At 36.6% G+C, this 22,523-nt stretch overlaps 1 protein-coding gene across 2 annotated transcripts in view; it reads right to left on the reverse strand.

The window, feature by feature from the left end:
• LOC145692076 (uncharacterized) overlaps positions 1–20,698 on the reverse strand; it is a 49,088-nt gene extending 28,390 nt beyond the window's left edge. The window contains exons 1-5 of one of the 2 annotated variants that reach the window (XM_081767369.1): positions 20,611–20,698; positions 15,229–15,349; positions 10,761–10,915; positions 4,268–4,488; positions 895–1,103 (exon numbers count right to left, since the gene is read on the reverse strand). In XM_081767369.1, the coding sequence (XP_081623495.1) occupies positions 895–1,103; positions 4,268–4,488; positions 10,761–10,915; positions 15,229–15,277 (634 nt within the window). In that variant the 5' untranslated portion in view covers positions 15,278–15,349; positions 20,611–20,698. Of the gene's footprint in view, positions 1–894; positions 1,104–4,267; positions 4,489–10,760; positions 10,916–15,228; positions 15,350–20,359; positions 20,488–20,610 lie in introns of those variants that run through there. The other variant, XM_081767375.1, reaches the window with a different exon arrangement.
• Between the last annotated feature and the right edge of the window lie 1,825 nt (positions 20,699–22,523).

The raw sequence follows: 22,523 nt of genomic DNA on the forward strand, positions 1-22,523 counted from the left end.
AACGCGCTTGCTGCTTGGATTGTGGAAATACTGCAAGACTTATGAATCACGTTTGTATTACTGAAACTATACTTTATACCAATACTATATAACTGGATCATAATACGCAAAACCCTTACACACTGAATGGGCTACGCGGTAGCTCAGAGTAGAGCGCTCACTAGTGCTGTTAAAATTATTCGAATATCATTTTTTTGTTGTTATTCGAATGTTCGTTTTAAATATTCAAACAACTATTCGAATAATTACATGTTGCTGGAATATATGTTCGAATAATTATTCGTTATCGATACGGCTGTTCGACTAATCAATATTTTTTCACATATTCGAAGAATCCATTGTTCGAATTTGACAGCATTAGTGCTCATCTCTGATGTGTGCAGTAACTAGTTCAATTCCAGCTTGCGCCAAGTGGATTTTGTGGTGGATAAACACCGTGTGCGCTGGTTTCTCGGGATTCTCCAGGGTTTCCTTCCACTTCCTTTATTCCACATATTTTTCATTATCATTATCACCGTCCTGCTTAGCCTCGGAGCATAATCGTGGAGCGTTAAACTAAAAACAAAACCTTACACACTAAAATCTAATTTTAAAAAAATCACAATTTGGTGCAAAATTAGTGCCAATTTAAGTTTAAAAAAGACATTATCACAAAATACATCTGAGACCGACATTGTAGCACAAAGGAATCAAAGATATTACTACTGAAACATAGCATACAAGAACTTTAGAATATGTAATTTTGGATATATACCACATTATTAGATTGGAAAATTTTTCATTGTTTAGACTGGAAAAGTGAAAATTGCATATTGTACTATACATTTATGGATCAGTAAGATTAACAAAATTCTGTTACATGGATTATATTGAATATATGAAATTCTATCTTACCGTAAGTTTCGGGACGGAGGGGCTCCACCCCAGGTACGACAATAGAAGGTCCAACAGGTGGTGCCGGAAGCGGTGAATTTGGGTCCCGTGTAGGAGCTAGAGGAAGTTTTGGTTCTGGCATTTTGCTGTAGATGTTTTCTTTTGGAGACAGAATTTTCATTTCTCTTAATTTGCTACGAACTGTCTCTACCCATTCCATCATCAAGTCCCTAAGGTGAGAAAGGAATATTATGGTTTCTGCACAGATTGTAAAATTATGGTTGACTATGTGTCACCACGAACTGCTTACTATTCTGATTTCTAATGAATACCATATACAACTAACACACACTGTTTCATCACTTATCATATTATCATTGTAACCTGTGCATAACAAATTGCTTCACTCATATCGTGTTATATATTTTGTATCATCAGCACTCACTATACTCCATAAAAGCAAAATTCACCCTCAAGTCAAGTAAACAACGTTCATCTTCTCCTATGTAACTAACTGCATGGTATCACACAACAAGCAATTATTTCCAAACCAAATATGTCTAGTTATTATTATTATCATTTATTCATTTATTTAGAAAAAACAAGAAAATAGGAATGCCTTTATTTCTACGTTTTTCGATCACAATTTAAGTCAATCGTAAATCAAGTACGAGAGTGTACTTGCCATCATGATCCCGGCAAAAACACATTATGGAATATGGGGGCGCGGTGGCTCAGTGGTAGAGCGTTCACCTCCGTGCTTGGGGTCCCTGGTTCGATCCCAGCTCGCGCCGTGTGGACTTTGTGGTGGACAAACACCGTGCTCGTGGGTTTTCTCGGGGTTCTCCCGTTTCCTCCCACTTTCTTCCTTCCACCGTTTCAGTCATTTCTTATTATCACCGTCTCCTTTAGCCTCCCCGGCATAACCGTGGGACGTTAAACTTAAAGATTTCATTTCATTTTTACATTATGGAATATAAAAGGACGTATTGAATTAAAATAAATAAAACAGATGAATGAGATAGTATTACCAAAACTAATCTGCTATATTTGTCCGTTTACTAAGAAGCCAGTATTTTCTCTTTCATTTCAGGTCCTGATGAGTGAACTCAAAATATAATGATTAGAAGTTTAGCTCTGACCTAAAAGCGCAGAGCTAGAGCAATCGTTTTAAGTTCTATCCCTAAATAGACTTTCCTGCTCTTAAAGTATATGAAGATTATCATTACTTAGTTTACCTCCTGTTTTAATAAACGGTAACCTACGAGACCTACCAGAATATCGAACCAGAAATTCCACATATTTACAGTAAGCATGCTAACTATCCAAGAAATCAGAAGCTGCAATGAGAATTACCTTAATGTCTCTTGGTTCGAAACTAAGCGATGAAGATATTAAATTAAACTGCCAGTTTCTTCTACTAACTTCTTCTAACCTTTGTATAGAACATGTACAAAAAGTACGTTACCTCCCAAGTCTCAGTCATCAGTCAGTGTCAGTCCCGCTCTTTCTCTTTCTCTCTCTCTCTCTCACACACACACATAAAAAATAAAATAAAAAAAACCGTTCGTCTTCCCACAACATACATTTTATGGTGCTTGCCATTCTACAACGATTTTGATAATAACTTCATTTGTTAAGTTAAATCAATGAAGAAAGAAAATTAATTTATTACCCATTGCGAAATGGTTCGAAAAGGGCAAGACAAGTAGGGCTGTGGATGAACTGCTGTGACATCTGAAGTTGGACGCAGATGAGCTTGACGAAAGTCAGGGATTAACAACACAAATGAACTCTGTATTCGGGATGCAGACTTGCTCAAAATGAAATCGGTACGGGAGAGAAACTACGCAGTCTTGAAGTTTTGTGTGTCCGAAGAAATCAGCTACGAAACCAATATAACTATGGCAAAATGCTTATAAGAAAGATCCTGTTACATCAACTACATTTTGCTCCGATGATGTATGCATTGCATTTTGCTGGTTCAAAGATCTTTACGAACAACTGACTGTCAATCACAAAAACATACGGTCCGGGTGCTTTGACTATAGCCGTCAGCGAATTCTTTGCAAGATTACCAGATTACTAATGAGTATCCGACAGACAATATTATACCTAGCATTTCTCATGATAGTATTTTATTATTTTTCACGAAAGCTAGATTTACCGCATGTCTGATAAGAGAGGGTACTTACAGCTGAACATTGTTTTCCCATTAAACAAAACCACGAACAAACAAACAAACAAAAAGTGAGTTTAACACTCCAACCAGCTCTGACTTCCCTTTGTGTCACATTTTTCATGTTTTCTTGCCTGAAACTGGAACACAAACTCATCCAAAGCCCTTTAAAATGGTTGAGGCAAGTCCGAAGACTATGTCTAAAAATAAGTTTCAGCACGTATTCCTGCACTCGTAGACCAGTAGAAAAAGTCCATTCAACTCAATGAAGACTAATTAATAGAAGATTACGTCCACATGGACTCTACTTCGAAAGAAATTACTTTGGTATTGGCAGCTCACCTTCGATGTCGTAAAAATGTTGGGAGATATGATACTCGAGCTTTGTCTGTGAGTATGTTTTGATTAGTGGGACAACTACGCTTGCACTATTGCTACATGGGCTTCCTAAGTGATTTATACATTTCATTGGTATAGAGATTAATTTATCCTAAGCAGACAGTGACAAACGAACTTTTACCACAGTATACTTAACGATTTGATGTATAATAAATTAACCTAGTATCTCATTCCTTATTGACCAGTCCTCGTATATCCATTATTTAAATTTTACCATTGTACATTTTATTATAGATCTTAATGTCGAGGTTTCTCTGGACCAATTTTTAAACTATTTCACTATTTTCACCTGATTTTCTCCCTCGGATTTTGCGCGCTTAATGCAGCGGAAAAAGGACAAAATAAACAAATATTTTTTTATTTAAATTACGAAATTGTAACCTGCAATCAACCTTGTGAACATTACTAATCATCGTTATCAATATTTTATGCAAATAGGTATCCGCCGCGTTTCAAACAGAAATACATATCAAAATTTCGCCCAATCCAATGGGTTGGAGATGTCTATAGAGCTCTGAAGGACCAAAAGGAAGAAAGTATTATCTTCACAAATCTACTCTATTTTTAGTCACACTTGATGACTAATGGGATTGGGTGAGATACTCCCGTCTTCCTAATTAACGTAGTCTATTAACATATGAACATGGAAATTAGTGACGTTCTTCAGTAAGCCTGACGTTCACAAATATAACGTTTTCGAAAATTAGGTTTTTATTTGTTACATATTAGAACAAATTCCATATAAACACACCGATTAAGTACTTCACCATTCTGGAGTTAATGTCTTACTAAAGAATTATCGGTTAAGATACTTACCATGTAGGAGCTGCAAGTCTAACGACGTCTGAGCTAAGAGTGATGACAAATTCATATTCATCCTCCTGAGCACAGATGGTTGGTGAGACATGGAGGCAGTTTTTAAGTGACACAAACCAGTCTGGCCTATGTGTTGATGCTTGCTTCTGGTCTTGGTATAACTCCACAAATGCGTCAACATCATCATGAATGCAGAATACAGCCCAAACTCTCTCACCTTTCTAGAGATAAAAATAAAAGAACGAAAACATAAGAACATGTTCTCCAAGTAAGCATTTCTAATGAGATACCTGACATATCACCTATCAGAACTTCAAGAAACTATATTCTGGAGTGGGTCAAATTAAGGAAAGACCAGATTCACAACATTTTTAAAATATTAGTAGTTCTAATATAACATTAGATCAAAACATCAAACGTTAAATTTGAACGAAATGGAACTTCGACAAGAATTGAGATTCAGCTATAAACAGCTTTATTTAAAATTGTAATGACTTTTCTGATTTTAAATGTTTTGTATGGAAAAAGGATTAAGTTGAATAAAATGCATCAAAAATTCTATAAAGCCAAAGCTCTTCATTATTATCTAGTAGTTGAAGGAAACAGGGTTCGTTGCTGAAATTATACCAGAAGCATAACAAATTCTTTTAGGATTCCCAGGTCCACAAGTGAGTTTTAATTAATAGTTCCAATTAAGATAATGTTGTGGTAAAAAGAAGTGTCTTTATTGAACGTCTGTTTTCTGTCCTGAAAAGGGCCGACCAGATAGGACTGAGTTGAAACCCCCTGTTTCTATTGAGGTTGTTGCTTTCACGTAACGGGTTCCTTTATTATTCTGTCAAAAAAAAATGTTTGGTTTCTATGTCCCATCTCTAAGCTATGCTCTGCTAGTCCAGACTTTTCGGATTGCTGAAGTCTGATGTAGCTGTTGTGTTCTTTGCATTGTTGTTTTATGGTGGGTCTATTTTACTTTATGTATGATCTGCCACATTCACAATGTATACGACTCCAGAAGTGCCCGGTACAAGTTGTTCTTCACTGGATTGAGTAATGATCTGATGTTGACTGGATATTTGTGAATAACTCTTATACCATGTAAGGCAAGTATCTACTGAGTTTATTAGAGGTGTGGACGATGAGAAGTTAATTCGGTAGTCGAGGTTTTATCCGTACTTTTCACTATTTCGATCACTTTGTATTTGAAACTAATAGCCTTTATTATGGCGGTGTTGATATCTGTAAAACAATAGCCATTCCCTTGTAGCGTCGAACGAAGATGATTGAATTGTGGACCAAGGTGTGCTTTGGCCATATACCTGTACAGCCTTTGGCGACAGTTGGTTAACGGGAACGCAATACTATCTCTTTGGGGTAGAAGTAGTGAAGTATAAACACAAAATTAGAGAAACCTATCGCTTAAGACTCACTTATTCAACCCTAACGAGAAGAGAGCTCCGGTCTTTTTCAAGACCATGCCCCGACCACCAAAGAAGACTCCGTCTAGAAGACAACTAAAAACAAGAGAAGCCATGTTGCAAGAACTATAGGAGCAGATGTTAGAGGAATACGTAGACATCGATCGTTCCTCAAAATCACATCCATCTTCAGTAGGTATGTTAGCAGCCATCTTAGAGAGGAAGATGTGAGAACAATTATAAGTGAGCGAATTGCCCACAGGGAGTTCTACTCAATAGAGGCAGACGAGTATTATATAACGCTCTTCAAATCAGAAGCAACGAAAGAGATCTTTTTAAAGATCTTCCAAAAAACGGACTTCGATTAACATGCTGTATTTCAGGAAAAACGCAGTGCGAAACAGAACAGAGAGAGACCCCATATTTCAGACGCATCGCATCAAGAAGAAAATGACAGCCAAGCAGATGTTCCCACACAGGAAGAGAAACCAAAGCACACACAGGTGAAAAACCACAAGCAGTAGAAGAAAATGGCCCTTTCGTGGACCATACAAGAACCGCCCTATGCAGGTGACTGACCAATCAGAAGAACCTGAAAAAGAAGACGCACAAAGCGGACAGGAGGAGGGGGACTTCCGAACAGTGAAGAGGAAAAACAGAAGAGAAAAAAGACAACATTGAAGCAAACAGAAAACCACAACGGGAAACAATTTACACCTACATCATGAAAGGTGTTTCCACCACAACTAGCACTAATCACATAAAAAATGCACTAAAGGAACAAAATATTCAATTTACTAAATTTACTCTTGTACAGACAAAGAAAGGACCAGGATTCATGCTGAGATTGTTCTCCACCAGTGCTTTAGATGTGAATCGGCTTATATCACTTGGATTAAAAACAGAGAATACACACTGTAAAGTGGAAATCTCCAAATTTCAACCGAGACCGATGCAATGCTGAAATTCTTACCGGTACTATATGGACATCGACGAACTCAATATGCAGTACAGAGGATATGCTTTCGTTGTGGTGGCATTCACATAGAGGACTGCGGCAAACCAATAAACCAAAACGTCTGCGCTACTTAAAAAAAAAAAAAAAAAAAAAAAAACGCAGCAGTTCATTGAACTGAAGACCATGAAGCAATACAAAATTACTCATATTACAAATGAACAGCATCGGTCACTATAGTACTTACAATATCAACACCGCAGACCGAACGTCAAAAAATGCTAGATGCATGCAGACAGCAACCAAAAAGGTACTGTCCAAGACAATCAACGCACTAACTACGACCGGAAAACTGCATATCACAAAACCCACATATACAGAAAAAATGAAGGAATTAGGAAGACAAAAAAAAAAAAAAAAAAAAAGTATCGATGCTTAACAAAAAACAATAGTCAACAAGAAGAAAGTCACCCCTCATAAATCACGCAGAAGAAGCAGCGGAGGAAACGATGACGACCAAAGCACAAATAATGAACAGTGCAATGGACAAATTGCACGCTCAAAAAATAACAGATACTCCACTAACAAAACACCTCCCCACTACAGACCACACAGGTTTTTAATTCAGCAGATAATTTAATAATTTATTATTACAGACAAGTTTAAATGGATTTTTGCCACCCTTTAAATGTGGTTTTGCCATGTAAATACTTAAGCATGCAGCATGACAGACTAAGGGGGATTTTTATCCCTCTAATCAAATCTTACAATATAAAAAACTCTTCTCGCGCTTTCCTATCTTCTTTATTCTTCGTTCTTTCTATCTTAGACATTCTAAAGAGATTCGCGTGTCAACGTTCAAGAAGCCGCGACCCCTCTCTCCTTTCCCCCGAAAGATGCTTTACTTTACTAACTGCATGGATGATAGAGGCATGTAGAACGTTGGTTGATGCCTTACAAACTATCCAGAACGCTGGTTTTCCCAAGGGGGGTCCTTTATTCTAAATTTTTTGTTTCTGTTTCGCTCTCTCCACAACAATCCCTGAAAATGAATGCAATGTCTGGATTCAAAACATCGGAAAGTGAATATTTTCACTTAGCTAATAGCTTGAGCTTGAGAAAACTTAAAAACTATTCACTATTTTTCAGTGACCAGCAACTTAATTTCGGGATTTTTTAGTGACTTTCGTGATCAATTTTCCAATTCGGGATCTATTGGAGACTTTTATAACTTTTCTGTGTGGTAGAGACCCTGTGGAATATTTAGGGCCATTCTCGACAATGCTGCTTCTCAGGAGAAAATATCAAGCCGAAGCCACTAATACGTGAATCGAGGTATGTCATAAATATCTTGCGACAAAAGTATTCTTCTGTACTTTCTGGCGGGCAAATCTTGTTCTATTGCTGTAAATTCCAGCGAGGTGCAAAAATACAAAATCAATGTGTTCAAAAATTTTCTCAATACGTGTGCGTAATTCTGAAAGTTTATTTCGAGTTTCAATAGAATTGTCTATTTTACATGAAAAAGTCACGCCGAGAATTTATCTCCTCTTAAGCTTAAGTGGTGATGTCCAGTTGTATATGTATGAATTGTGTTGCCGATATTAAGATATATGGATATACAAAGGTTGGATAAAAAGTAATCGTAACATTGTTATAATTCGTTCACGCTTTACGCAGAGAGGGACACCTGTTACTCTTCCTTCAATATAATCGCATCTCATCTCTATCATCCTCTGTCACACGTGTGGACGGCGTCGTACACCGACAGCACGTCATTTTTATCGATGACCCGCAGGGACCGCCATATGGCACGGATAACGGCTTCACTTGTGTCGTAGTGCTTCCTGAGCAGTGGTGCCCTCATTTGGGCGAAAAGGTCGTCACGAAGTTCCTGAAAACATTGTTATGCACTGTCCCCAGTCCTACTTCAATCTCTTGATCCATGCACGTTGTTTGTCTTTCCGAAACATATTGTTACGACACATCCACTTCCACCCTTTACTTTACAGCATTGTTGTTTGTGACTGAGTAACACAATCATTACCACTCACCACACTTCATCGCTTCACATTCCCTTATCAGCTACAGAAATCTTGCAATGCTGAGACACAGTCCTCTGACGTGAGAACAGTGTTGTCACTATTTTTTATCCAATCTATGTACAAAACGCAATACGAACGCTAGAGCTGAACATGGATCCGGGTTCAATTTCCGATGGGAGAGTTTTACAAAATTTAAACGCATTCTGGTTATTCGGATTCCACCTTTAACTGCAGTTCACGTCTCTATAGTCTCGATGCTGAAAAGGGACGCTGAGCTTCAAGAATACAGTAACCACCGCAAATTGTCATAAGACATGTGACAAGGTGTATTAGGAATTTTAATGGCTGTCCTGCTCCACATTTTTTTAATTATATCACAATTTATATGGTGAATCTTGTTTTACCTTTCTTGAGAAAACTGATACTCGAAAACTTTTAGCCGCAAGTTAGTGAATAAAAGAGAATTAATTAATTCAATGATTTGTATTACTATCCGCAGCAGATGTTTTGAGAAAACTATTCCCGCTCATAATAATGGGAGTCTCCATTGAAAATTCTGGCATTAAGTAAATATATTGACGTACACCAAAGTTTAAATTAATACAGTGAAACCTGTTTATCTTCCCCATTATCTGTTCCATTGAATAGAGATCAACTTAGGTGGTCAACTTACAGAAAATAAGTTGTGTTTGACGTGGTTCAAACCAGAAATTTAATATTATTTGATAGTAAAGTATTAATCAGCAAGGGCATAACAGCTACTTTTAAACATAATACAGTGTACATCATAACAATATACAGTATTAAGAAAATTACTACGGTATTTTTAATCATATGCATACCTTATTTCTTCCTAAATACCAATCTAGCAAAAGAACAACCGAACAATCATGAAATAGAAACACGTGTACAAAGTTTATAGAAATTGATATAGCGCATTGAATTTATCACACTGGAAAAAAATAAGACATGAAAATCAAACAGAATAACGCATATACAGTTTACAGAAATTTATTTTATTCGTGTTTATATTTTGCTTCCGCCCTTCCCCGTACTTTGGATAACATTCACTGTGATTCGCGACAAACCAGTTGTTAGTACCTTTATTCACGATAGTTCATTCTACATGTACCTCTTTATTTTTTCGCTACATATGCACATTCTAATTCTGAACTTGATCACATGTTTTCAATGAGCTAGAAGTTTACTCCAGAGCAAAAGATGCTTTGAGTAAGTCTGAAGGGTATCCATAGCTGAAAAGTTCCGCTACCTGTTCATAAGCTATTGATAATACATCAGGTGTCATTTGTTGATAATTAGCTTTAACCTTGAAAATTTTCCAGAATTACTAACTCACCATTAAAGAATGGCACTTTCCCACAACAGACAGGGTAACTGGATAAATAAAACTACTTCTTGAATTCCTGTAAATACGAAGTATTTCTTCCTTCTTTCAGGGTAGTACTATAATCATTTGATCTCTCAGGACAATTCGTGGTAATGTATGCTTCTGAGTTTCCATCCGCAAATATAGCACATCTGAATGACGTATAGGGACTATGAAAGAGTTACGAAAAATAACAATAATACGGTATTTTGTGTGGCTAAGATAGGCAGATCAAAACATCATAGAAAAAACACTGTTTCAGTGCGGCCAAGCAGGTGACCAACTTACAGAGTAACAATTAATGAACGTCTTATGGGAAATGTAAGTTCAAGACAAATAAGGGCAACATAACCACCTAGCCAAGTTAACAAGTTTTACTGTATTTGCAAATATGCCCGTTGTAAGCAGTGTGAGGCTGTGTAGGACAAGACTTATGTTTAAAGTAAGATCTTAACCACTATACTGCGTTCGAGTTCTTCTACCGGAAATACATAGAATCCGGGACATTGTACAGCACAGATACACGCGCTAACCACTAGGCCAGTTAACAAGGTAAATACAAATGGAAATTAGGAGGGAAACAACGTAAGCAGTTTATATAATATCATATTTGTATTAATTTATATTAACAAAATAATTTCCTAATCATTCCAGTCAAAGAAAAAGGCCATAAATAAAAACACACACATACCTTAGGAAATGCTCCAAGCTTTCTAGATTCAACGGATGGTAGCTTCTTCAGCCATGCGTTCTTATGAATCTCCCGGAAAAGAATAACAGGAGTCGACGATGAGGATGAGGTTGTAGCTATCTCTTCTCGCCTTATAATTGTCGGTGCAACAGGACCTGTAACAAGAAAAACAATTGTAACTATTAATAAAAAGATGCTGCAATATTTTACATGTGTAAAAGAAACCTGAAAAAGCCAACAACTCTTACCTAAATTTCGTGGACCCAACTTACCTGAATATGCATTCAACCGCCAACTACATCTCCTTCGGGCCCAAAAGAGTAAAAATAGTGTGGAAAATCATAAGTAAAAACCAAAGGTGCTTTTGAAATACGAAAATTATTATAGAATTCTTATTTAATCTTTGGGAGGATAGAGGGACGTTCTCGTATTTGATCCACTTCAACTACAAGAATGATGATTATGTGAAAACCTCAATAAACACATACATGAGATTGTGTTCAAGTCGAAGAAGGAGGTTCACTCTCTCGTTCTCGATTGATTATAAATCGAAGTAGTGGAAATTACTGTGAAGTCTCAAAAAGTCCATGTTTCATTAAGCCTTCAAATTCTATGAAAATCTAATATTTTTCGAATATCTTGAATCATGTATTTTAATCGGAAAGCTTTATAAAAGTTAACACGAAACTAAAAAAATCGGGGGAGAAGGGGTAATATACCACTACTTTGTTAACTTCAGCTCATGTAGAGCGAAAGATTGGGATACCTTAAGAAAATGTACGATATACTACACGAAAATCAAAACAGTTGTAACGGAAATTATCGTGGAATATATATATATATATTAATGGGGTGAAGCAAAAGTAATTTATTCTACAAGAGGGAATTGAATTCACCATTTATTCTTGACTGATTTTAACCCTAAACACTGGGGATTACAGGAAGAGTAAATAAAATGTGCATTCTATTCCATTAAAAGCGAATGAATTTAAGAAACTTTATAGAAGAAATATTTTAAAATAAAAAATATCAGGGGGTTAGGGGAGAAGGGTTAAGAGTACAAATCCTCCACTTTATTCTTTACTGACCTCAAAGAAAATGTATGACACATTACACCAAATTCGAATATTTTTTAACGAAAGTTGACCATGGAACATGTTTTTGAAATTGAGGGTAGGAAGTGAATTCACCCTTTCATTCTTGGCAAATTTTAACCCCAAACTGGAAATACTCACATTGTCATACAGAAAATAATCGAATAATTTTTACATGGTCTAACTAACCAACTTTATGGCCTATGAAACCCGTAAGTTCAATGTCGTGTTTACAAAAGCTCTCCACTGACTTATACCCTTAGCCAACTATATCCAGTTTCTACTTTGTATTCATATTTCTACGAAATCCATCCTAATATTGTTCTCTCATCTTTGTTTAGGTCTTCCTAGTGATCTTTTTCCGACTGGGTTTCCAGTGAAAATTTCGAAAGCATTTCTTTCTTACATTCTGGCTACATGACCGGCCCATCTGATCCTTTTAGATTTACAACCCTAACCTTATAAATTATCTAGTTCTTCTCTATGAAGTTTCCGCTATTCCCGTCCGTCTTGGGTTCGAAGATTCATCTTAGGATTTTATTTTCAGAAACTTTCAGTCTGCGTACTTCCATTCTCTGCACTTACTTCTAAACCCCAGTCCCTACAGGCGTTAGTAAAACATCTGCATTTATTTCTGTTGTCTTCATATCATCCCCTATCAGACTTATATCATCAGCATAAACTACAACCTGGTGAGTGCCATTCAGCTCTAGACCTTGGTTGCTATTTTTGATTTTTCTTATAGCGTATTATAGAACAAAGTTGAATGATAACGGAGACGATGTATCTCCTTTTTTCAGATCATTCTCCACGTGAAAGCTCGTAGACAAGTATTTTCCTACTCGGACTTTGGGATTTATTTAAACATATCTTAATTAATCTAACTAGATTTTTCAATGTTCCAAATTAAGTAAAAAATGCTATACAATATTTCCCTCCTAACAGAATCGTAGGCCTTTCTGAAATCAATATTTTTAAGTGGTTTATACTGGAAAATTGCCTTGCATGTACATGTGCAAATTTACAACATAGAGTGGACTTTATTCCGTTTTACTCCCTTATATTTAATGGATTGCTACCCCAAAATAATAGTGTTATTTCTGTATGTTGAAGGAAGGAACACACCAAGTTTCGTTAAAATCGAGTATGTTTTAAGATTTATCTCGAACAGACGGACGGACAGATGGAGGGACAATCGAATCGAATAGTAGAAACTCTTCTCAAAAGAACTAGTCTCGCTAACATTTTGATTTACGAGATTACATGGAACAGAAACTATTGCTGGAATATTTCGAAGCAATACTTGGCTTTTACCCGAGGCTTAATAACCCCACGGAAATTCAATACAAACTATAAAAAGAACGGTTGTTAGCTGTTTTATCACAAAAGGGTAACCTGTAATATTGCGAATTTTGTCGATATTCCTTTTCAGGGATAAAATGTTTAAGATATATACAAATAAGAAACAAATTGTACATAAAAAAGTAAAAAAAAAAAAAAAAAAATCAGGACCTCACGGTCACATTAAAAAAAATAAGAAAGAAAAGAAAAGACAAGAAGAAGAAGAAGAAGAAGAGACTTATAATAAGAAGGCTATAACACATCTGACTACACAGAACAGTAGTTGTAAAAATAACTGTTGCCATAAACACTTGAATTTCTTTCTTACACAACTTTGGTAATGTGTTTCTGATTTATTACATCTGATGTGCCTTTTAACAGTTTATGAATGAATCATCTTCATGCGAGTGATTTAATCTTACGAAAAACGCCACAAAATTAAGTAGCCGAAACTTTAGGTAAAATCTTACAGACGCAATTACAGAAGGTTGCCCATAATAAAAATAATTGACTTTTACTGACCCTCTCGAACGATGCCTTTAACCGCTATTATGTCTCGATACATTCCTGCCTGTAATGGTCAGTTAAACATGTAGAACGATGAAAATAAAAAAAGAGTTTTCGGGATGGACTTTCTCCCATCCATTATAGCGACTCAGCAATAGTGAAACGATGTAATGAAGAGATGTCAGCAAAGCTGGTGTGGGTCTCATCATACGCAGACGTTCCCAACGGGCCCCTGCAGTACGTGGTCGGCCGGAAATTGTGAGGGGATCACGCCCCAGCCCACTTGAACTTGTAATATAGCCCGCACCATCAGGATAACAATGACACAAGGCAATTTTTCATTGCAGAGAAATTCGGTCATACAACACGGTACCTCAAAAAGCATGTTTCCAATATCGTCCGGAAGAACTTCGCATTGGCAGCCCGTCAAAAAGTGCACGGAAACCACCTCACAGAAAGCTACACGCCAGAAAACTATGAAATACACCTCGCAGAGGACGAATGGAAACAAGTATGTACCCTGGATGAACAGTGGCTCTACCTAGATGAGACCAACAGAGTTCAATTTATTTTCTATTGTCGAACAGAACACAAGAGCCGTTCTGACATTTTTTCCAGGAATTTCTTGTTGTTATAGGATATGGCAATAGGGGAACTTGCCACTCATCAAAGTCAATGCAACTTACTTTCACGAGAACGTCATGGATTCACTGTATCACACATACATTTTCCACCTGTACGATGACACGACCACAAATTTATGAATTTACATGGACAAGGCCTCGTCATATGTTCGATCACACTAGGTGCTCTACGCAAGAAAGGTAGAACAGACAGGAGTTCGAGTAATCCCATTTTCGTCCATCCCTGTGAAATCCTCAGACGCTTTATCAATGGATTCATGCATGGAATCCTCAAACAAGCATTTGCTCGAAGCCGTTCCCGTACCGTGGAGGGTCTTCGGAAAGTTACCAAAGAGTGACATTTCCCTTCCCAATCTACGTAAGACTTTGATACAGTGGAAACCATGCTGCCGGGCGATCGTTCAGGCCCGTGGCGGTCACATCGCACACAATCGGTGATGGAGATAGAGTATTTGGTAGCCAGATAAGTGATTCAAAGTAGAATATTTTTATCGTAGGTAACCTTCTGTCAAAATATAAGTATTATACTTCTTGTTTAGGTTGAAATTAGCTACACAAATGAAAATTAGTATTAAAAAATACAATCTATAAATAACTACTTCTAACTATTGATTTCTTGCCTTGAATCTCTTTAAGACGAGCATAGTTTATTAAGAGAAATAACAAAAAATTCAACGTGCAACCGGCCCCTCCTATCTTTCCCGCAAAGATCTCGCGCAAATTGGTATACTACACTAAGTAAGTGTAGATAAAAACTACATATTAACTTTACCGTGCGAGAGAGAGAGAGAGAGAGAGACAAAAAAGGGGGATCAGATCCAATAAATACCGCTAATGTGTATACTGTAAATACATGTATATTAAAAATATCTAGATCCATACCTTGTTGAGTTGTGGTTTCTTGGTTTTGTGAATTCCCAACTTGGTCCATTTATTGATACTTTCAACGTATCATCTGTCGCCTGTTATTGCTATTGGAGTGCAGCAGAGAAGACCAAACCACCTGCAGAAAGAAAAATATTATCATTGTTAATATTCAATTTTATCGAATAATGTCTACGTTAGTGACAATGCTTGAGAATTCGCCTTAATAAATCACACACTCATCAAAGCACTAAATATATTAAAAAGCCTTGAGTAATAGTTTCAGTAACTTGTCATCTTTCTTCTGTTCTGATGAAGGAGATATCTGATGAAAAGACAATATACGATTCGGACTTCTTTGCTCAAGATACATTTAACCCTTTTAAGTTTTTTTGGTTGTTTTCGACCAATATTGTAGTGTCTTAAAGATTCGATTAAAAGAGAACTAAGAATGCTATTTAGTTCCGGTCTTTTTCTATTTTCCAAGAGAGGAGGCATTCAAGAAAGCCTTGGAAGGGTCTATACGCTTCCGATCGTCAGAACATAGGGGGGTATGACGTCATCAATTTACAAATTCCCTTTTTTTACTGAGTTCTAACTTCAACATTTTTTGGTGAACTTCTCTTTAATCCTAGAATCCTAACATTTTCTCTAAACAATCAGTGGACCAATTAGTTTTTATGAGAATTTTTTCAGATCTCTTCGTCAACAGAGAAGGGGGGGGGGGTCAAAGGGACAAAAGGGATATTTTTTGACCAAAAATCCCACTTTCGCGATTCTTGCTCCGCTCGGCTACATGATAGAGACGTTTGAGTGGTACTTTCTGAAAGCCTACTCGATTCTGAAGAGAACGACGTATGAATCATCATCCTACGATAATTAGGGACGTGTCAGGAATTTTTTGAAGTTTGTATAGTATCCTTGGGAAATTTCGGAAATATTCGCAGAAGAGGAAAATATTTTTCCCGCCCTTAGTATTGAAGATAGGAGATTGGTATTTGGCACAAGTAATTAGTACCATAAGTAATATTTTTTTAGAGTGATTTCCAGATCTTTATGTTAACCCTGGGCCGCGCCAGAGGGCCTCAAAACGGGGAAAAGGGATTTTTTCTGCAAAAATCCCTATTTTCCTCACTTGTAACCTCCTTAGGAACGTCCTAGGGCCATGCGGGTGATACCATCTATAAGCCTACTCTATTCTAAAGAGAACGACGTATGTATCACCATCCTACGATAATTAGGGACGTGTCAGCAAGTTTGTATAGTATCCTTGGGAAATTTCGGAAATATTCGCAGAAGAGGAAAATATTTTTCCCGCCCCGTCCTTAGTATTGAAGATAGGAAATTGGTGTTTGGCACAAGTAATTAGTACACTACGTAGTATTTTTGAAAGTGATTTCCAGATCTCTATGTTTACCCAGGGCCGCAGGAGGTTTGTGCGCAGACCCGGTAGGGCCTCAGGGGGTCCCAAACTTCGAAGAATTTTTTTTTTGGTAAAAAAATCCCGACTTTCCCTCAAAAAATTCCCTTCTGGCATATTATAGGGACATGTAAGTGGTACCGTTTGAAAGGCTGTTCCATTCTGAGAAAAATGAGGTATAAACCATGATCCTAGGATAAATAGGGATGACACTGTCGCTGCTTATCTGAGACTCAAGACAAACGCCGAAAAAGGCAAGAATTTAAAAGGGTTAAAGGTACTTTGTTAGTTTTAAAAATAAAAAAATAAATGACCTAATTGTTTATTTTTTCTTCAAATAGATATGAAATAGATAAAAAGGACAAACCCTATGTGCAAGACTATTTATTTAATTATATAATAAGTGTGTAAAACATGAAATCTATAATGTAGATATCAAAATTATTGAGTATTGAAATCATTTAAATCAACCTGTTCATGAGAGCAATCTGAGTAAGAAATAGGTTCTCATTTGAACTCTATTCACCTTCATGTTCCTTATGACAGCCAAAAATCCGTTTAATCAGTATTTTTCGAATAACTCCTCGGTTATTCTTCCTTAGTAGAACAAGGTTATTTTATTTATAAAGTGAAGGAAATACATTACACATTTACCTTCAATTACAGATGGAACTGCGCAACCAATTAAGTATTAATAATGAATACGTAAAAACTGGTACGTTTCAACAAAAAATAATAGTCTAGGGCGTGAGTACATAATAGCTTTTTAGCTCTCATGTATTAGCTTACTTTTCCTTTGCTTTAATAAATGATTTCGCTTACGACATTGAAGAAACGTATACATCAAAATTTTTCATTGTTAACACTTAATTGACACTTGGTGTGAACCCATAGATGAATTTGACCAGTACTCTACAACGCAAATATAGGAGAGAATGAATAAATGCTAAATAAGGTCTAATATGAGCAGCAACTCTAGTTTCTAAGAGAATCTTAGTTTATGTGCATGCTAAACATTGCTAACGTGCTTGTTCTCTACAGACAATCCCATGCTTACCCATCAGCTTCACCTTGCCCTTAACGGGCAGTAATACTTATAATTCTTGCTTGTAGTGACCCCTAGTCATGTTTTTCGTATGAATAATCGTTTTTATAGCATATAATTTGCAAAAATGAAATCTTTCCAATTTACGGTTATGCCGTATAGGCTAAAGAAGAGATGATGAAAAAAATGAAATGGTGGAATAAAGGAAGTGAGAGAACCCTCAGAAAACTCACTCACATGGTGTTTGTCCACCACAAAGCGTACTTGGCCAAAGTTAGGATCACACCAGCGGTGAACGATCTACCATCGAGCTACTGCGGTCTCACGTATCATTAGAAGTTATATTATCAATTTGTATGCTACTATTTGAGCATGTGCTAAGAAAATAACACTCCTAAAATGTATTAGGATATTATTTAAAAGAAGAAAAGTGATGTAAAATAATTTTACAGTGAACAACAGCTCACAAAACTATATTTATGTGTTTTCACTTTACAGAAAAACACATGAAATTTAAATATTAATACATTTCCCCTCGTAACAGCAAAATAATGAACCAGATTACGTATAAGATTCACATGTAATTCAATCTTCGGGTACACTTTATAATACACGCTCCAGCTGCGCATTGAAAAATAGGACCGCTTAAAATGGGTACAGTAGGGTCAGGTTAGAGAAGTTTGGACCCATTTTGTTAACATTAATCAAGTCCAATTTCTCGAGTCTCTGTAAGGATATCTACTGCAATGGACATCGACACGTTAATCACAATCTTCTAAAAGATTCACATGCAATTCAATCGGCATTACTCGAGCAGACGGTTCTACAAATTATGACACATTTCTTACATTTTCATATTAGGTTAGAACTTCGTATTTCTTTAAGTAAGGCATGTACTAAATGAATGGCTCCATATAAATACAGTCTGAACCTGTAGCATACAAACTAGAGTGCAGGAAACATGAACGAACTGTGCTAGGTGGCCACTAAAACGCACAAAGGGTATCTAACGAAGTAGGGGCAGGTGCGCAGCAGAAAGGCCCGAGCAGTAGCGGAGTGCGTCCGTAGTGAGCAGGCACGTCAGCGATGGAGGGTATATGCTTAAACTAGGATAGTGGAAGAGCACATGGCAAGTCTTTACTTTGACTCAAACTGTGACTTTAATCGGTTCTTATAGGTTCAGTCACTTCCTAGAACTGTTTCTGCGTGAGTCACTTGTTGGAACTGTTCGTGCCTTTGGTGTGACGTCTCAGTTCATATTTTTCCCACTAGGTGTCTCTGTACAGTCATATGGTAGTTGGTAAGTGTGATGTCACATGTTCTGTCTGCTTGTATGTGTGTGCTATTGCTGGTGGCATGCGGGAAGCGCGTAATTGAATTTTCGTTTCATGGCGACGATCGAGTTAGCAAATGCAATTGAGAAACCGTTTCATGAATTTAATACAAAGAATTTAAACTTGTCGTTTTTAAATAAGTTTGTATTAGATTCGGATATTAACTCATATCACTTTGCGGCGCTATGTGGTTTAATTGAGTTAGAGAAAACATGTGATGGTTGTGGTCGAAGGCTGAAGTTACTTTAGAAGTATGGGTGAAGTGGGCGTTTATTGGTTTTCCTTATTTGTAATAATAGCAAATGTGCTCGGTTTAATAAATCGACGTCTGTGCGGAAAGGAACATTTTTCATTGTCACTTGGAGAGCGATATTTTCAATTTTTACGGCATGCTGGATATGTCTATCATTAGCGGTGTATGTTTTCATTTTTTAAATTTATATTATTTTTATTCTTGATTTGTTTTCCGCTTCTAAATTAGGTTTATAATACTGGTTTAATTATTCATTGTTGTTTTGGATGTGGGGTACTTGAGCGGGGGGTTTGGGGGCGGTAGCCCCCCATTTAGATCTCAAAATTGATAGTCACCGCTTCACCTAAATTGATGTTTAGTAACATTTTGGCCCTTGTACTTATAGTATAATTCTTAACATCGTATAGTAACATTTTGGCCCTTGTACTTATAGTACAATTCTTAACATCGTACATTACTTTCACTCTGTTAGTAACTGTAAGCGATTCATCTGATCCGGTTACGGGAGCAGTTTAGGAATGATTCCTAAACTGCTCCGGGAACCGGATCAGATGAATCGGTTGAAGTCACTGTTTGAGTCAAAATAAAAATTTGCCGAGCACATTTATACATACAATACTTTTACTATCACTCAAAATTCATTTCAACATGCTGTGCTCTGACAGAAATTACTTATATTTATACTATCATTCCTCCACCAAAAAAAAAAAAAAATCCGTCGTAATTTCCCTACAAATTTTCTATTTAGTAGAACCGTCTGCTCGAGTGAACTCATTCAATCTTCTCAAGATATACTACTCAAACCATATTAATAAAACCTTTGCAATCTTCTAGATCTCTTTAAGTCCACTGCATATGTTTGTAAACATCGTCTCTTACATAACAGAATTTACCAGATCATAATACCAAATTAGGATAATAAATTAGTCCAATACACTCGCTGATTGCGAAATCATAAGAAAAGAAATTTTGTAATGCCTTACAACGCCCACTTAATTTCAACCTCATTCTGGCTGCTGCTCTTCAGCATTGGAACGAAATAAGGCATTGAGTAGTTTCATTACTATGTTTGAAAGTATAGTCTTAATATAATATACCTGTAAACCTGCTTGGAATCTGTCATTAGAAAATACAAACTAGTGCCACCTGTTTATATGCCAAGTATACAATGTAAGACTAATGCTCTCATTGCTTCTTTTATCACTTATTTCAATTACTTATTTCTTTTATTATGATTATTATTATTATCACAGCTTCAAGTGATAATCTAAAAAGTTATTGTTTAATTTACGTTTCACACCTCTAAGTAAACAAACCAAAGATCTGTAAATAAAAACATTCAACTCACCCATTCCCAAGAATTACTGCAATTGGCTCAGCTAGCCAGTCCTATTCTCTTCTTCCTTTTTTTCTGCACATTTATCGTGCTGTTTCTTCTTCTTCGCCACTCGTAAGTACGATCATAGTTACAGACTAGCTTCCACCGTCATACAATTTTAGCATGAATCCCTATGTAAGTCAATTATACTCTTTCTTTTAACTATTACAACTATTATTATGAATAGGTTTTCACTTAATACATATTATGATGTTGACGTAGTTTGCGGTGTAACAGATTTATAAAATTTAAAATTGACTAGAGAATATCTAAAGATATTTATACTTAAATTCTTAATGAGAAATTTAACTAAAATATGGATTTAATATCTAAATTCAAGACTCGTAAATGTAAAACATTGATATAAAACGTCCCTTGAAATTTTTCTTGGGACACTTTTCAGTATTTGGAGATATCAAAGGAAAAATATACCGTCCGACTTTTCTCAAGAAAAAAAAAACGCTATTTTATTGATCCACCTCATAGACACTGGCGCAAATCCCGGGGTTTGAGGGGGACTTGTACCCTCCAATCTTGAAACTGAGGGGACTGTTCCCCCAATAATCTGATTTGAAATGTATTTTTTGGGGGGAAAGACGGGAGAAATGTGAGGATTTGTGTCCAACTGCCACAAAAGAAAGTGAGATGAAATTGACGTCCCCCAGCCTCAAATCTGCCCGCCTCCCAATGTTGAAGGCAACTCTGCTGCCCTGATCCTCCACAGCATTGTCTTTCAACTTCATAAATATTTTGAACATCGCCTAAAAAATGGTATTATTCCCCCTCCCCCCAATATTGAAGACAGATTTGCGCCGCTGGTCATAGATGCCCCTGCAGTCAACGTTTGCCTTTGCTAAGCATAGACAGTGTATGAAGCATACCTTTATACAATACTATAGACAACTGATAGGCCTTGTATAGGGGAGATTGCCCCAGTGCCGGACACTTAAGCATTTTCCATTATTTCTCAAAATTCTCTCAGCGAATAAAAACAAAACTTACAGCAAACATAAAGGATAAAATGAATAATAACATACTCTAAACTGAAGTTCAAGTCTACTTTATTTTCTGAGTTAATTATGAATTTCCAAAGGTATCTTTAATCATAACAAAAAACTGTTTCTAGTAACGGACACATAATTCTTTGTGTGACAGCAGTAAGTGGGATAAACTTACCAGTTCAGTTAGTTAAGAAATAAATTTTGAGTCATGTTTGCAATGTTCACATACAAAATAATTCACAGTATCGCTATCAGCACATGCAATGTGAACCCAACCATGATAGATGCAACGTTGTACCCAGTTCTCTTCAAATGTCTCCTCACAAATAAGGTATGTAGTCTCCTTGGATTTGTTCTCTTCATCTTCATATTTGTTTTCTTCATTTTTGTCCTTTCCAATGTCATTTCGAAGCTGAATTTTTCTTCTGGGAAAGACCGGTGTTGTATTCTTCCCAGGAAGTCTTGCTCCTCTTCTTTTTCTTCCTTCTCTTCCAGACGTTTCTTATAGGGCGTTGATGTCAATATTTCCCTTTATTCTGCTCTTCTCTTCCGTATAGCAATCTTCTTCTGCGTATTAGTAGCTACATTGAACATTGTTCTATGGCATTTTGGAAGGCTTGTGACATTGAAGGAACAGCTGGATTGAAGTCCTGATGAGAAGAGGGTGCTAACGTTCGATGCATTTGGTTGATTATCCATCACTATTTCTGGCTGATACTGTTTGTTTTCAGCCCAGTTTCATCCTATTTTCCTTTCTTACCTTCTATCATTCTGGTGGTGCAGCCTGAAACCAAACACTGGCTCCCGTATACTTGGTATCACTTGACAAAGTTTGTCCGGTACTGGGAACACATGTGATGTCCGGTATTGGGACCACATCCA

This window comes from Thermobia domestica, chromosome 1 (assembly GCF_964235325.1).
Source record: "Thermobia domestica chromosome 1, izTheDome1.hap1.1, whole genome shotgun sequence".
NCBI classification, from domain to species: domain Eukaryota; kingdom Metazoa; phylum Arthropoda; class Insecta; order Zygentoma; family Lepismatidae; genus Thermobia; species Thermobia domestica.